The sequence below is a fragment of the Schistocerca gregaria genome, chromosome 1 (genome assembly GCF_023897955.1).
Source record: "Schistocerca gregaria isolate iqSchGreg1 chromosome 1, iqSchGreg1.2, whole genome shotgun sequence".
NCBI lineage: Eukaryota > Metazoa > Arthropoda > Insecta > Orthoptera > Acrididae > Schistocerca > Schistocerca gregaria.
In genome coordinates this window covers 463,522,875-463,538,730 of record NC_064920.1, presented here as the reverse complement: position 1 = coordinate 463,538,730, position 15,856 = coordinate 463,522,875, and the positions used below count along the sequence as shown (strand labels likewise).

At 41.3% G+C, this 15,856-nt stretch overlaps 1 protein-coding gene across 3 annotated transcripts in view; it reads right to left on the bottom strand.

Annotated features, from left to right (window-relative positions):
* Window positions 1-15,856, bottom strand: part of LOC126352582 (pleckstrin homology domain-containing family D member 1-like) — a 184,620-nt gene that overhangs the window by 16,630 nt on the left and 152,134 nt on the right. For all 3 annotated transcript variants that reach the window (XM_050002698.1, XM_050002700.1, XM_050002699.1), the window contains 2 exons: window positions 14,886-15,072; window positions 1,657-1,806 (listed from right to left, as the gene is read on the bottom strand). In XM_050002698.1, coding sequence (XP_049858655.1) covers window positions 1,657-1,806; window positions 14,886-15,072 — 337 coding nt within the window. The remainder of the gene's footprint in view (window positions 1-1,656; window positions 1,807-14,885; window positions 15,073-15,856) is intronic.

Genomic DNA, 15,856 nt, shown 5'->3' with positions numbered 1-15,856 from the left:
ATAGTTCAGCAGTAGACTGGCATCTAAATGTAACTAAGCTTTTAGACAATGTCCTCCTCAGAAGGTGACAGAGAGAGAGAGAGAGAGAGAGAGAGAGAGAGAGAGAGAGAGAGAGAGAGAGAGAGAGAAAGAGAGGTAGGTCTGCGATTTGAGTGGGGATTAGAGTTTCGTTGGACTTCGGAGATGGGACCTATAATACATCTACATGGTTACTCTGCAACGCACACTTAATTGCGTGGCAGAGGGTTCATCGAACCATTTTCATACTAGTTCTCTACCATTCCACCCACGAATGGCATGTGGGAAAAATGAACACAAAAATCTTTCCATTCAAGCTCCGATTTCTCTTATTTTATTATTATGATCATTTCTCCCTATATATGTGGGTGTCAACAAAATATTTTCACATTCGGAAGAGAATGTTCGCGATTGAAATTTCACAAATAGAACTCGCTGCAAAGAAAACCGCCTTTGTTTCAGTGACTGCCATTCCAACTTGTGTATCATATCAGTGACACTCTCACCCTTATTGGTGTCCTCCTTGTGTTGGCTGTAGCTGAATATATTAGATTCAATTTTCGTTACATAGACCCAAAAATGAAATGATTCTCTTGAATGTGGAACATGTCAGAAAGTATAACATAAAAAAATTGAATATAATACTTACTATTGTGATCATTTGTCAAGAGATTGTCAAAATAGATCAATACATTACAGTAAGCTGTAACTGCTAATATTTACAGAATTAATACACTGTCACAATGAAACGTTGTTATGCACCTTCAATAAATTTATCATACACAAAGTACCTGATCTTGACTGTTGTGACCAAGTGCTGTCAAAATTGAAATCTAACAGGCATTTTTACTTAGGGTTGTCTAACATTCCTGTTAAGACATTTGTCTTATAAGGTAGAAGAAGTTGCCTATCAAAAAATCTTTCAAACTTTGTTTAAACCCTGCTTTGTTTGAAACCAAGTTTTTAATGGTTGCTGGCAGTTTATTGAAAATGTGTTTTCCTGACTATCGGATCCCTTTTTGGACTGGGTAAATGATTTTAGGTTTCTATGTAGATTGTTCTTATTCCTGGTATTGATACTATGTATTGAGCTATTGGTTGATGGGAAGATGTGTTATTATTGCAATTGAACTAAATGATTTCATACGCCCATACCAGAAAATGAAATATCGTTGTGTTTTGCATTTTTTCTATGACCAAAAATACTGTTAGTGGTAATAAGTGATAACAAAATGAGAAGAGGGAGGGGAAGGTAATAACATAGATTCCTTAAAAGTATTTGATAATATACACAATATAGCTGCTAGAACACGACTTACACATTTTGAGAGATATGGTTTCAGTACGAGTGCACATTATTCTATGTTTAAAACATAAGAACCAACAGAGATAAAGAAATTGAGGAATTTGTCAATTCTGTGTAACTGGATTACGAATGGTAATGGAATAATTCTTAAAGCAAATCTACAGTTATTTAACTATTGAATAAAGCAGAAAATACTGAAGTGAGTCAGTACATTAAAAAAAGTCTTTGGAAGCAAAAATCACAAGCATAATAATACTTACAGTTCTTGTGAACATCATATTTACTCACAGCACAAACACAGTTAGCAACAGAGTAGTTTTAGCTTATTTTACCTAAAGTTTTCGCTTTTTCCTGACGTGACTGCTCTATCACCTGTGATCTTGCTTTCTTAGCTAATTTCTTACGAGCATAAACAGCATTCTTCATTATGACTGGCATGTTTGCATCTATCTTTGCTTCTTCAGCAACATGTTCAAAAAATTCTGTAAATAAATAATTGTATTTTAACAACTGAGACACAAATGAGGGGTAAAAAAAGTCTATCTACTGCTTCTGAAATGCCAAGAATGGCAATTCTAGTAATTCTTTTTAATACAACATTATTCTGTTCTGAGGTACATTTTCTGCCCCATATTTTCAGTTTTAGAGACTTTGCTTGATTTTGATACTGAATGCTGCAGTAGGAATGAAGGAAAACTTGATTAACATATTTATACAAAAGTCTGCAAAATGACTTTCTCTTCAAGGCTACACATGTTGAATAATGGTTCAAATACTTTAGTAAACTCAACAACACAATGTTCTTAAATGATGAGTATAACAAATATATTGAATTAAAGAAAGGCTGGTAATATATTCCTTTGAATGGCACTAGTGAAAATGACAAAGAGTAATTGGGTTTTAAATTTATGGGTACTAGGCAAGCACAATGCGAAAAATAAACGACAAATATCATTAAAAAAATCATATAATAATTGGCAAGGCAGAATAAATGCATCTATGGACCAGTCACCAAAACCTGAACACTCATGGCTGAGCACAGTCAAACATTTAAAATATATATAAATAAAATAGAAAGAAACTTCCACATGGGAAAAATATATTAAAAACAAAGGTTACAAGACTTACCAAGTGCGAAAGTGCCAGTAGACAGGCACAATAAAATAACACACAAACACACACACAAAATTTCGAGCTTTCGCAACCGACGGCTGCTTCGTCAGGAAACAGGGAAGGAAAAGGAAAGGTAAAAGGATGTGGGTTTTAAGGGAGAGGGTAAGGAGTCATTCCAATCCCGGGAGCGGAAAGACTTACCTTAGCGGGAAAAAAGGATAGGTATATACTCGCGCACACACACACATGTCCATCCATACATATACAGACACAAGCAGACATAAATATACTTTTTCCCCCTAAGGTAAGTCTTTCCGCTCCCGGGATTGGAATGACTCCTTACCCTCTCCCTTAAAACCCACATCCTTTCATCTTTCCTTCTCCTTCCCTCTTTCCTGATGAAGCAACCGCCGGTTGCGAAAGCTCGAAATTTTGTGTGTGTGTTTGTGTGTTATTTTATTGTGCCTGTCTACCAGCGCTTTCCCACTTGGTAAGTCTTGGAACCTTTGTTAGTGAATATCTTATCTTCAGTATCAGTAAATGCTTTCTTGGGAAAGAACAACGTGTGCTAAGAAAATGGTCTGGGAAAAACATGAAGGGTGTAAAGAGAAAGGAAAGACACTAAAACATAAAAGGCAAAAGTACACTCAGTATGCATTTACCAAGAAAAAGAAATAAGTATATTAACATACCAGAGAAGGAAAATTACTACTCACCATATAGCAGAGATGCTGAGTCGCGATAAATAAAAAGATTCACACAATCATAGCTTTCGGCCATTAAGGCCTTTGTCAGCAGTAGACACGCAACACACACACACACACACACACACACACACACACACACACACACACACACACACACACACGTGAACGCAACTTGCACACACATCTGCAGCTGAAACTACAATGCGAGCAACAGCACCAGTGCATGATGGGAGTGGCGACTGGGTGGAGATGAGGAGGCTGGGGCGGGGAGGGGGAAGGATAGTATGGTGGGAGTGGCGGACAGTGAAGTGTTGCAGTTTAGACAGAGGGCAGGGGAGAAGGAGTGTAGGAGGGAACAGGTAAGTAACGGAAAGGAGAGAAATAAAAAGAAATTAAAAGCCTGGGAGTGGCGGTGAAATGATGGCTGTGTAGTGCTGAAATGGGAACAGGGAGGGGGCTGGATGGGTGAGGACAGTGACTAACGAAGGATGAGGCCAGGAGGGTTACAGGAACGTAAGATGTAATGGAGGGAGAGTTCCGACCTGCGCAATTCAGAAAAACTGATGTTGGTGGGAAGGATCCATATGGCACAGGCTGTGAAGCAGTCATTGAGATGAGGGGTATCATGTTTGGCAGCGTGTTCGGCAACATGGCGGTCTACTTGTTTTTTGGCCACAGTTTGTCGGTGGCCGTTCATGCGGACAGACAGCTTGCTGGTTGTCATGCCTACATGGAATGCAGCACAGTGGTTGCAGCTTAGCTTGTAAATCACACAACCGGTTTCACAGGTATCCCTGTCTTTGATGGGATAGGTGATGTTAGTGACCTGACTGGAATAGGTGGTGGTAGGAGGATGTATGGGACAGGTCTTGCATCTAGGTCTATTACAGGGGTATGAGACATGAGGTAAGGGATTGGGAGTATTTTGTGTAAGTTCGGTGGACAGCGGAATACCATGGTAGGAGGGGTGGGAAGGATAGAGGGTACGACATTTCTCATTTCAGGGCATGATGAGAGGTAATCGAAACCCTGGCGGAGAATGTAATTCAGTTGCTCCAGTCCCAAATGGTACTGAGTTACGAGGGGAATGCTCCTCTGTGGCCGGACTGTGGGACTTTGGGAAGTGGTGGGAGACAGGAAAAATAAGGCATGGGAGATTTGTTTTTGTACAAGGATGGCAGGATAATTATGGTCAGTGAAGGCTTCAGTGTGACCCTCAGTATATTTAGAGAAGGACTGCTCGTCACTGCAGATGCGACGACCAAGGGGGGCTAGGATGTACGGAAGGGGCTTCTTGGTATGGAATGGGTGGCAGCTGTCGAAGTGAAGGTATTACTGGTGGTTAGTAGGTTAGATATGGATGGAGGTACTGATGTAGCGATCTCTGAGATGGAGGTCAACATCTAGGAAGGCGGCTTGTTGGGTTGAGTAAGACCAGGTGAAGCAAATGGGGGAGAGGTTGTTGAGGTTCTGGAGGAATGTGGATATGGTGTCCTCACCTTCAGTCCAGATAGCAAAGATTTCTCTCCTATCCGCTTCTTACCCCTTCCCCCTCTGCACCTTCTCTCCTGCCCTCCATCTAAACTGCAACACTTCACTGTCCGCCATTCCCACCATACTATCCCTGCCCCTCCCCCCCCCCCCCCCTCTCCAGCCTCCTCAACCCCACCCAGTCGCCACTCCCATCAAGCACTGGTGCTGCTGCTCACAGTGTAGTTTCAGCTCTCTGAGACTGCAGACCTGTATGCAAGTTGTGTGTGTGTGTGTGTGTGTGTGTGTGTGTGTGTGTGTGTGTGTGTGTGTGTGTGTGTGCACGTGTCTTCTGCTGACAAAGGCCTTAATGGCCGAATGCTATGATTTTGTGAATCTTTTTATTGTGCCTATCGTGAATCAGCATCTCCACTGTATGGTGAGTAGCAACTTTCCTTCTCTGGTATTGTTACATTCGATCCTGGATTTTCCACTGCTTGAAATTAGTATTATAGTTATACAATAATGATATAAGGCAGGAACAGGCAACAGAGTCATTCTAACAATAGAAACATCTACAAAGGAAAGTGTCTCTAACATGAAACTGTACTCAAATCAAACTTCTTTGCACCTACCAGAAGAAAATAAGACATGTAAAAAACCCTAGCTTTCAGAATAAATGTCACACAAATAAACAGAAATCATCAAAAATAATCTTGACAATAACTGCAAAAAGAGCTCTGCCCATGAACATGGGACAAAATCTAGACTCAATTTAATGAATAAATATATAACTCAAAACAGTATTTTCTGCCAGGGGAAAAAAATTGTTAAAAAAATTCCAAAGGAGATTCATAAACAAAGTTTAAAATGTACCTGCTGAGCAATACATTTTATATAGTGGAGGATAATTGAGATGATACAGAGTAGAGATTTGGTAAAAAAATGTAACATAAGTAAAAACCAATAACAATAGAACATTATGTCAATTTATAATATATTTTTACATTATAATTTTTTCTTTTCTCTTCTGGGAAGCCTTACACCATATCTCTGTACATGATAATAGTTTCTTCTTCTTACGTCTCTGCCCCAAATCAGTGCAGGGTTATTTACGGATGTTAATTTCAGAGGTAGCCGGACACCCTTCCTGTTGTTTCCCTCATTACCTCCCCAGGACAGAATATGTGTACCTCATGTGTCTGTGTAAAAGAGGGCACAAGTTTTCTAAATGTCTGTGAATCATGTAACTGAGGCAGGATGTGCGTACCAGCCTGGTGGGAGGTGGGAAACTGCCTAAAAACTGCATCCAGGGTGCACACTGATCCTCTCTATTAATCTGCTGGAAGGATTTACTCTGGGGCCAGTGGAACTCCCCATCCCGAAAGCGGAACTTTAACATGCACAGCTTTCCAGGCGAGTTCTGTAATGGATGATAATAATAATATATTATACTCTTCCTAAGCTCAAAATCTTACTGATTACAGAAGGAAGCTGACTCAGTTTTTCAGGCAAGCAAATGGGAAGTTGTAATACATAAAAAGGAAACCAAACATTTTCATAATGGTCCTGCTGTCAAGTAGTGTTATATCATTAAATAACATGCATGTAAGGTAGACAGTGATTGATATTGTTTTACATTATTAAATAATTTATTTGCAAGACTGCATAAACAAAACAGTATCAATAGTGATAAACTGAATGTGGGCACACTGTTTTGTGCAGAGTGGCTTTGTATTTGGGTGACTCCAGTCCTCAGCCTGCCATCCTCATCCTGATATACAAGCTGTGACCAATAATAAAACTAACAGGAATATTTTATTTTTGCGAGCTTTACACTTCCGATCTCCCCCTCCCCCATTGAACTATGGACCTCCCAATTGGTTGGGAGGCTTATGTGTCTCAGCGGTACAGATAGCTGCACCGTAGGTGCAACCAGAACGGAGGGGTACCTGTTGAGAGGCCAGACAAACATGTGGTTCCTGAAGAGGAGCAGCAGCCTTTTCAGTAGTTGTAGGGGTAACAGTCTGGATGATTCACTGATCCGGTCTAGTAACAGTAACCAAAACAGCCTTGCTGTGCTGGTACTGGAAATGGCTGAATACAACGGGAAGCTACAGGCCTAAGTTTTCCTAAGGGCATGCAGCTTTACTGTACAGTTAAATGATGATGGTGCCCTCTTGGGTAAAATGTTCCTGAGGTAAAAAAGTCCCCCATTCAGATCTCCAGGTGAGGACTCCTCAGGAGGACATTGTTATCAGCAAAAATAAAACGTTGTTCTATGGATCGGAGTGTGGAATGTCATATAGCTTAATCAGGCAAGTAGGTTAGAAAATTTAAAAATGGAAATGGATAGGTTAAAGTTAGATATAGTGGGTATTAGTGAAGTTTGATGGCAGGAGGAGTAAGATTCCTGGTTAGGTGAATACAGGGTTATAAATACAAAATCAAGTACAGGTAATACAGTAGTAGGTTTAATAATTAACAAAAAAATAGGAACACGAATAAGCTACTATGAACAGCATAGTGTATGCTTTATTTTAGCCAAGTCAGATACGAAGCCCACGCCTACCACAACAGTACAAGGTTATATGCCAACTAGTTCCGCAGATGAAGAAGAGATTGAAAAAATATGTGATATGATAATACAAATTATTCAGATAGTTAAGGGAGGTGAAAATTTAATAGTCATGGGTGACTGGAATTCAATAGTAAGAAAAGGAAAAGTAGTAGGTGAAAATGGACTGGGGGGTAAGGAATGAAAGAGGAAGCTGCCTGGTAGAATCTCGCACAAAGTATAACATAATCATAACTAACATCTGTTTAAGAACCATGAAAAAAGGCTGTATCTGTGGAAGAGGCCTGGAGACACTGGAAGGTTTTAGATGGATTATATAATAGTAAGACAGAGATTTAAGAACCAGGTATTAAATTGCAAGACATTTCCAGTGGCAGATGTGGATTCTGACCACAATTTATTGGTTATGAACTGTAGACTAAAACTGAAGAAACTGCAAAGAGGTAGGAATTTAATGAGATGGGACCTGGATAAATTTGAAGAACCAGAGGCTGTAGCGAGTTTCAGTGAGAGCATTAGGGAACAACTGACAAGAACGGGGAAGAGATATAGTAGAAGAAGAATGGGCAACTTTGAGAGATGAAATGGTGAAGGCAGGCGAAGATCAAGTAGGTAAAAAGACGAAGGCTAATAGAAATTCATGGGTAACAGAAGAAATATTGAATTTAATGGATGAAAGGAGAAGATATAAAACTGCAATAAATGAAGCAGGCGAAAAGGAATACAAATGTCTCACAAATGAGACTGACAGGAAGTGCAAAATGGCTAAGGAGTGTTGGCTAGAGGACTAATATGAGGATTTAGAAGCAAGTATCACTAAGGGCAAGACAAATACTGCCCACAGGAAAATTAAAGAGACCTCTGGAGAAAAGAGAACTGTGGTGTCACCGCCAGGCACCACACTTGCTAGATGGTAGCCTTTAAATCGGCCGCAGTACGGTAGTATACGTCGGACCCGCGTGTTGCCACTATCAGTGATTGCAGACCGAGTGCCGCCACACGGCAGGTCTAGAGAGACTTCCTACCACTCGCCCAGTTGTACAGACGACTTTGCTAGCGATGGTTCACTGACTTCTATGCTCCCATTTGCCGAGACGATAGTTAGCATAGCCTTCAGCTACATTATTTGCTATGACCTAGCAAGGCGCCATTATCAGTTACCATTGATGTTGTGAATCATGTACTGTCACAAGCGACGTGCATCATTAATGGATTAAAGTTAAGTATTCCAACAGCTACGTCCGTTTTTCTCAATTCTAATTCCCTTGTCATGTTCCAGACCTCACGCCAGCCTGCGTGAGCTTAAATGCGTGCATTTAGGCCTCCTTTAGTAACACGGTGTTGGCTCTCCTGCTAACCACAACATTGGCGACGAGAGTAAAATTGTTCTTATCTAAATTGCCCTGATTTACTTGTGTAATGGCTTCGCCACAATCTCCAGATGTACTGTCCAAATTTTATCGCTTACAGAATCAGCAGACGCAGGCCTTACTGGATGCCCTTGGACAGCTCGTCCAGGGTCAACGTGCGATGCAAAACGATGCGGCAGCAGCCGCTCCACCGCTAACGCAGCCACAACACGCTGTTGCACCCACTTTTCGACCTTTTGATGCTGCACTGGAAAGCTGGACGGAGTGGTCGCGCCAATTTGGATTCCATCTCGCCGCCTACAGAATTCAAGGTAACGAGCGGCAGCCCTTTTTGTTATCATCAGTAGGGGTGACCACGTACCGTGTGACAGTCAAATTATTTCCACGACGCGACATAGCAACTCTGTCCTACGAAGAGATTTTGTCTGCATTAGATGCATATTTCAAAGAATCAGGCAATGTAGTTGTAAACAGGTATACCTTCTTTCGTACAAAACGTACAGCAGGTCAGACTAATCGAGAGTGGGTTGCAACCTTGCAAGGCCTTACTAGGGATTGTGCTTTTAAGTGTCAATGTGGACTCCCTTATTCAGATACTATGGTATGTGATGCAATTGCACAGAACGTTTTTGATGTTCGTATAAGGGAACAGATTTTAAAACTAGTAAATCCCTCCCTTCAACAAGTGATGGACATATTGGATCGGCAGGACACACTTAACTTTGCTCAGGAATCATTTGAAATTTTGCCAGCAGTGTGTCAGGTTAACCAGCCCACCGGGCGAGTTGCATGGAGCAGTAAACAGCCCTCGCACCCGGCCACACCGTTGCCGCCAGGCTCTCAGCCACGTGAGCCGCGCCAGCAAGCAAATGCAGTGATCAAATCATGCCCGCAGTGTGCTACTAAACATTATTGTGAGAATTGCCCGTCACACCAAGCTCTTTGCTTTTATTGTAATAAAAAAGGGCATGTTCAGAGTGTTTGCCAGATAAAGCTCAGGTCGGAAGCTCAAAACCGTTCCAGGCCCTTTGCTTCACGCCGGAATCGGAATCGAACCAAGGATACTCAGGCTCGTGAAACTTCGCCCATGGAAATTCATGTAGTTCATTCTACTCCGCCCAGTGCCACTCTCTCTAACAGCGACTGTGTTCGTCCCAAAACTAGTGTGCGTCGACATCGCCGGAACTCCCGTCAAGTCGCAAGTGGTTATGTACCAGTGTCAGTTCACGTTGCATGAGACAGTCGCTCTTGTCATCAGCAACACAATAAACTTTTTGTGGACTTGGACATTAACGGCAAAGTGATACCATTCCAGCTTGATACCGGAGCTGCAGTTTCACTGATCAACAAAGACAATTACAAACGGCTGGGCACACCTCTGTTGCGTGCCACAAATGTTAAGTTCACTAGCTATTCAGGTCACGAGATCCCTGTGTTAGGACAGTGCAGCCTTCTTGCAACATACAAAGGACAAACAAACCTTGTGTCATTGTACGTCCTTCGTTCTTCTTCTGCAGTGAACTTGTTTGGTTTCAATTTATTTCAGTTGTTTAACTTGTCTATAGTAAATCAAGTCCTATCAGTGAACCAGACAGTGCCTTCAAACAATGTTTCTCGTCTATTTGAAGAATTTGCAGACATTTTTGCACCGGGCCTCGGTTGCGCTAAGAACTATAAAGCACATTTGGAAGTGAAATTTTTCAGAGCGCACAATGTTCCCCATGCATTACACGATTTGGAATCACAATGTGTAATTGAACATGTGCGGGCTTCTCTCTGGGCATCACCCTTAGTAATTTTGCCAAAACCTTTGGGAAAGTTGAGACTTTGTGTGGACTTCAAGGCAACAGTGAATCCACAACTAGTGTTGCAACTTTTCCTTTACTCGCCCGGAAGATCTTTTTGACAAACTGTGCCCCGGCACATATTTTTCGAAGTTGGACCTAGCAGATGCGTACTTGCAAATACCGGCGGACGAAGAATCCCAGCGCGTTTTGGTGGTTAACACGCATCTTGGTTTGTATCAATTCAAACGACTGCCATTTGGGTGTGCATCCGCCCCTGCATTGTTTCAGCAATATCTACAAACTGTTTGTGCGTCGGTCCCTACTGCAGAAAATTATCTGGACGATATTGTGATCTCTGGAAAGATGGAAGAAGAACATTTGGCCAATCTCAGAACATTATTTCAGGTCTTGTGACAACATGGTCGCCACTTGCGAAAGGACAAATGTGTGTTTTTTGCTTGGGACTTGCCATACTTGGGACATGTACTCAATGCCCGAGGCATACATCCCAGTCCCACGCACCTTTGTACCATACAAGACTTGCCTTCGCTGCAGAATTTGAAGCAGCTACAGAGTGTGTTGGGAAAAATTAATTATTATCACCGTTATATACCACACGCCTCTTCCATTTCAGCTCCGCTTCATCGCTTACACCGTAAGGGTGTTCCGTTCGTCTGGACAGTGGAGAGTGAATGCGCCTTATGCCAGTTGAAATCGGCGTTGCTTTCCAATACTTGCCTTACGCCATTCGATCCCCAGAAGCCCCTCTTGTTGATGGTGGATTAATCGGATTTCGGGATCGGTGCTGTGCTTACGCACAAAGATGGATCGCACGATTGCCCTATTGCCTTTGCGTCCAAACTGCTCTCGTCTGCTCAAAGAAATTATTCGCAGATCAAGAAGGAAGCATTGGATCTCATATTTGGTGTTACAAAGTTTCATGATTTCTTGTATGGTCGTCACTTTACCAAAATCACAGACCACAAACCTTTGACATTGCTTTTTCATCCGACCAAGCCTGTACCTCCACGTACAGCGCAGAAATTCATTCGCTGGTCTATTTTCCTCTGGCAGTACCGCTACGATATCTTGTATCGGTCCACTGCCAAACTCGGAAACGCTGATGCGTTGTCCCGCTTGCCTGTTGCTGAGGATAGGGCATTCGATTCCTCCGAACTTGTGTCCATGTTCATTGATGTGGAAACCGATGACGTGGTCAAATCGTTTCCGATTGATTTTCATCGTGTAGCTACAGCCACAGCTGCCGACCCTGTCCTTGCTCCCGTTCTGCGTTTTGTTGCTACGCAATGGCCCTTGTCAATGTCACGGATCGGGGACCCGTTGGTTCGCCGATTTTTTGCTCACAAAAAGAGACTGTTTGTACGATGGGGAGTTTTGCTGTTGCGTTCTGATAATGATCAGTCCAGGGTCCACGTTCATTACAGTCCTCTGTCTTACAGCTTCTCCACCAAGGACATTGGGGTATAGTGAGGATGAAACAACTTGCTCATCAGCACTGTACTTGGTTCGGAATCGATGCCACGATTACGAATATGAGCTCTTCTTGCATAGTGTGTGCCAAACAACAATCAGCACCACCGCAGAAATTCTTTGCATAGCCAAAAGCCACTTCCCCTTGGCAACGCTTACACATCGATTTTGCTGGTCCATTCTGGAATGCTCGATGGTTGGTTGTGGTAGATACATTCAGTAATTTTCCTTTTGTTGTCCGGATGTCTTCCACGACTTCATCTGCCACCATCCAAGCATTATCTGCTATCTTTTGCATTGAAGGTCTTCCACAGACGAGATGGTGTACTCAATGACAAACCTGGGTGCATGAATGACAAAACGTCATTTTTTCAGAAGAATCCAGGTTCTGTTCACAGCATCATGATGGTTGCATCCGTATTTGGCGACATCACGGTGAATGCACATAGGAAGCAAGTATTCGTTATTGCCATACTGGTGTATCACCCAGCGTGTAGGTATGGGGTGCCATTGGTTGCACGTCTCGGTCACCACTTGTTCGCATTAATGGCACTTTGGACAGTGGACGTTACATTTCAGATGTGTTGCGACCCATGGCTCTACCCTTCATTCGATCCCTGCAAAACCCTACATTTCAGCAGGGTAATTCATGATCACATGTTGCAGGTCCTGTACGGGTCTTTCTGGATACAGAAAATGTTCGACTGCTGTCCTGGCCAGCACATTCTGCAGATCTCTCAACTGAAAATGTCTGCTCGATGGTGGCTGAACAACTGGCTCGTCACAATATGCCAGTCACTACTCTTGATGAACTGTGGTATTGCGTTGAAGCTGAATGGGCAGCTGTTCCTGTACACGCCATCCAAGCTCTGTTTGACTCAATGCCCAGGCATATCAAGGCCGTTATTATGGCCAGAGGTGGTTGTTCTGGGTACTGATTTCTCACGATCTATGGACCCAAATTGCGTGAAAATGTAATCACATGTCAGTTCTAGTATAATACATTTGTCCACTGAATGCCTGTTTATCATCTCCATTTCTTCTTGGTGTAGCTATTTTAATGGTCAGTAGTATAATTGTTTATATCTGACTCTTTCTCTTTTGTATGAATGAAGTGAGTGGATTAACTGGCACTTCCATTCTTTAGCGATTTTCTCACTACACCAGATGTCCTGTAATATTTCTGAATCAGAACACAGACTCCTACTCTCAACATTTCTGCAATTATTCAGTCTTTTCCTTGTGTCTTAGTGTTCCTCAAGTTGTGCATTATTTGTCTCATTTATTTGAATGTGAGAGGTGATCAGTCCAGCTAGTGGTAGATGTCTCAAAAGTGAATTGGTAAATGGTACTTTCGCAATTTAATAAGTTTTGAAAATAGCCTGCTATAAGCTCACACATTATCTTGTGGGCTTGATAATTATGGAGCTGTTCTTTAAATTTATTGCAGTAGTTTCTGGTAATTATTTTTTATGAAGTCTATCAATTTCAATCAGCATTGTGTGCTTGAATTTACATTTTTCTGTTCTGATGATTTTTTTATGTTTATTTTTGAATTTTGGGAAATTCTTACCAATTTGTTTTCTGAATTGTGAGATATCCACAGCAGCCATGGTGTAACTCTATATCTACCTCTCTGTCAGAGGTACCCTTCCTCCACGTACTTTACTTTTCTTGATGGTATGCCAACATTTGGAGATGTCTTCATGCAATCATCTCTATCTTCTCAATCTCTTCTAACAATTCAACCTGGTAAGAGTCACTGACAGGTGAACAGTATTCAGGATAAATCACATTTCTTTAAGATTTTACCAATGAATTTCAGCCTGGCATCTCCTTTTGTACTATTTGTTTCATTGGGTCATTTCAGTCCAGTTCACTCGGGACAGTTACTCCTACACACTATACAATACTGTTGTAGTGTAATTGAACAGTAGTGTATCTCTCCACCTACTTGCACACAGTATATTACATTTATTTACATTCAGGGTCAGCTCCCTTTCTCTGCATTATCCGTTGGTCCTCTACAGGTATTTCTGCATTTTACTAGTCTTCTGGCATTGCAACCTTCTTATAAATCTGACATTAGGCACCAGATATTTAACAGAAATTGTAAACAGCAACAGACTTTTAACACTTCCCAGAATTATCTTTGCATCTGTCAATTGTTAGGTATGAGACGTTGGTTTCTGTCTGCAAGGAAGTCCTCAATCCAGTCACAAATCTGGCTCAATACTTAGAACATTTGTATTGTCTTTGCTAAACAACAGTGAAAAATTGTACTGAATGCCTTTTGTAAGTCAAAGAACATAACATTAAACCAGACATTTATAAAAATAATTCACACACACACACACACACACACACACACACACACACACACACACACACACACACAATCACATTCTGGTCTGAACTGCCAAAGTTGGCACTTATGTGTGCACAAGGTGTACTTGCTTGTGTTAATGCATGATGTGTGTTTTGTTTGTCTTTCTTTTTGTGATGAAGGCTGTGGCCAAAAGCTAATGTGTAAGTGTCTTTTAATTGTGCCTGTCTGCAACTTAATAATATGTCACCTTATGGTAAGCTGCTATCTACCTTTTCCTTATACTGTTGTATATAATTTACATCAATCTCTAGGAGGAATTGAGCTGTTCTATATGTCCAAAGCAATCCAACAGAGTATTGTGTGTTAGTTTCTACTGTTTATCCAATTCTGCATATTATATAGTCTCCACCTGCCACAATTAATACAAGCCAAATAAAATTTTTTCTTTTAATTTTAAAGATTTGTGTCTAAAAGAGCAACTCTTTATAATAGTTCAATAACAACTGCACATAACAGCTGCAAAATACTGTAAAGTGGAAACTGTAGTTATGGTTCATTCAGTACATATTTAAGAATTTAATTTTTTTATTTTAATAGTAACATAAGCCACAGGGGAAAAAATATATGGCATTCATATCATTACAAAACAATATGATCAAGGAATAACACAAAATTAGAGTTACAAGGAGAGAAATTCAGATAACATTATGACTTACGTCGCAACTTTTTCACATCAGGCAAAATTTTTGTGCGCAACTCTAAAGGGTTAATTTCTGTCTCAAGAGCTCCTTCAAGCTTGTAAACAGAATCTTGAGCAAGTTTTAACTGTTTTTCAGCATCTATACGAGCAGACATTTCTAACAACAAATCTGACTCTGGAAGATCCTTTTGTGTTAGCAGATCCTGGAAAGAAAGAAAAAAAACAGAGAATTGTTTAATATAAAGAGCAAAGCAATCCAAAGCAGATAATATTTTACATCTTTTCAATGACAATATTTTGAAATGGGAAGATTGCTACACACCATATAGGAGAGATGTTGAACTGCAGACAGGCCTCCTTCTAACATAGAAAACACACATACGAGGGTCGGTCAAAAAGTAATGCCTCCCATTTTTTTCTACTTAAAAAAATTAAGTTAAGTGAAAAATTTGAATTTGGCGCCATTCCTCAAACCTTCTTCTGCAATCCACTGCAGTAGTAACTTTCTGTGTCAACAGGTGGCAGCACAGCAGAAGTTTGTAAGATGGCCGACATCGATGTTCGTTTGAGACAGCGTTGTGTGATTGAATTCTTGAATGCAGAAGGTGAAACGCCCATACGCATTCATGAAAGACTGAAGAAGGTGTATGGTGTTGTGACAGTGGATGTCAGCACTGTTAGACGATGGGTTCGTCGTCGTAAGGAAGCTGAAGGGCAAACACCGTTGACTGACGAAAAGCGGAGCGGCAGGCCGGTGAGTGCAGTGACTCCACACAACATTCAGCAAGTTGATGACATCATTCGTGGTGACCGTCGGGTGACTGCAGATGAAGTGTGTCGCATTATTTCTCTTAGTAAAGGCAGTGTGATCACGATTATTAAACAATTGGGGTACTCAAAAGTTTGTGCACGGTGGGTTCCAAGAATGTTAACCGATCAGAATAAAGAGGCAAGGAAAACAATAGCCTCCCAACACTTTCAGCGCTT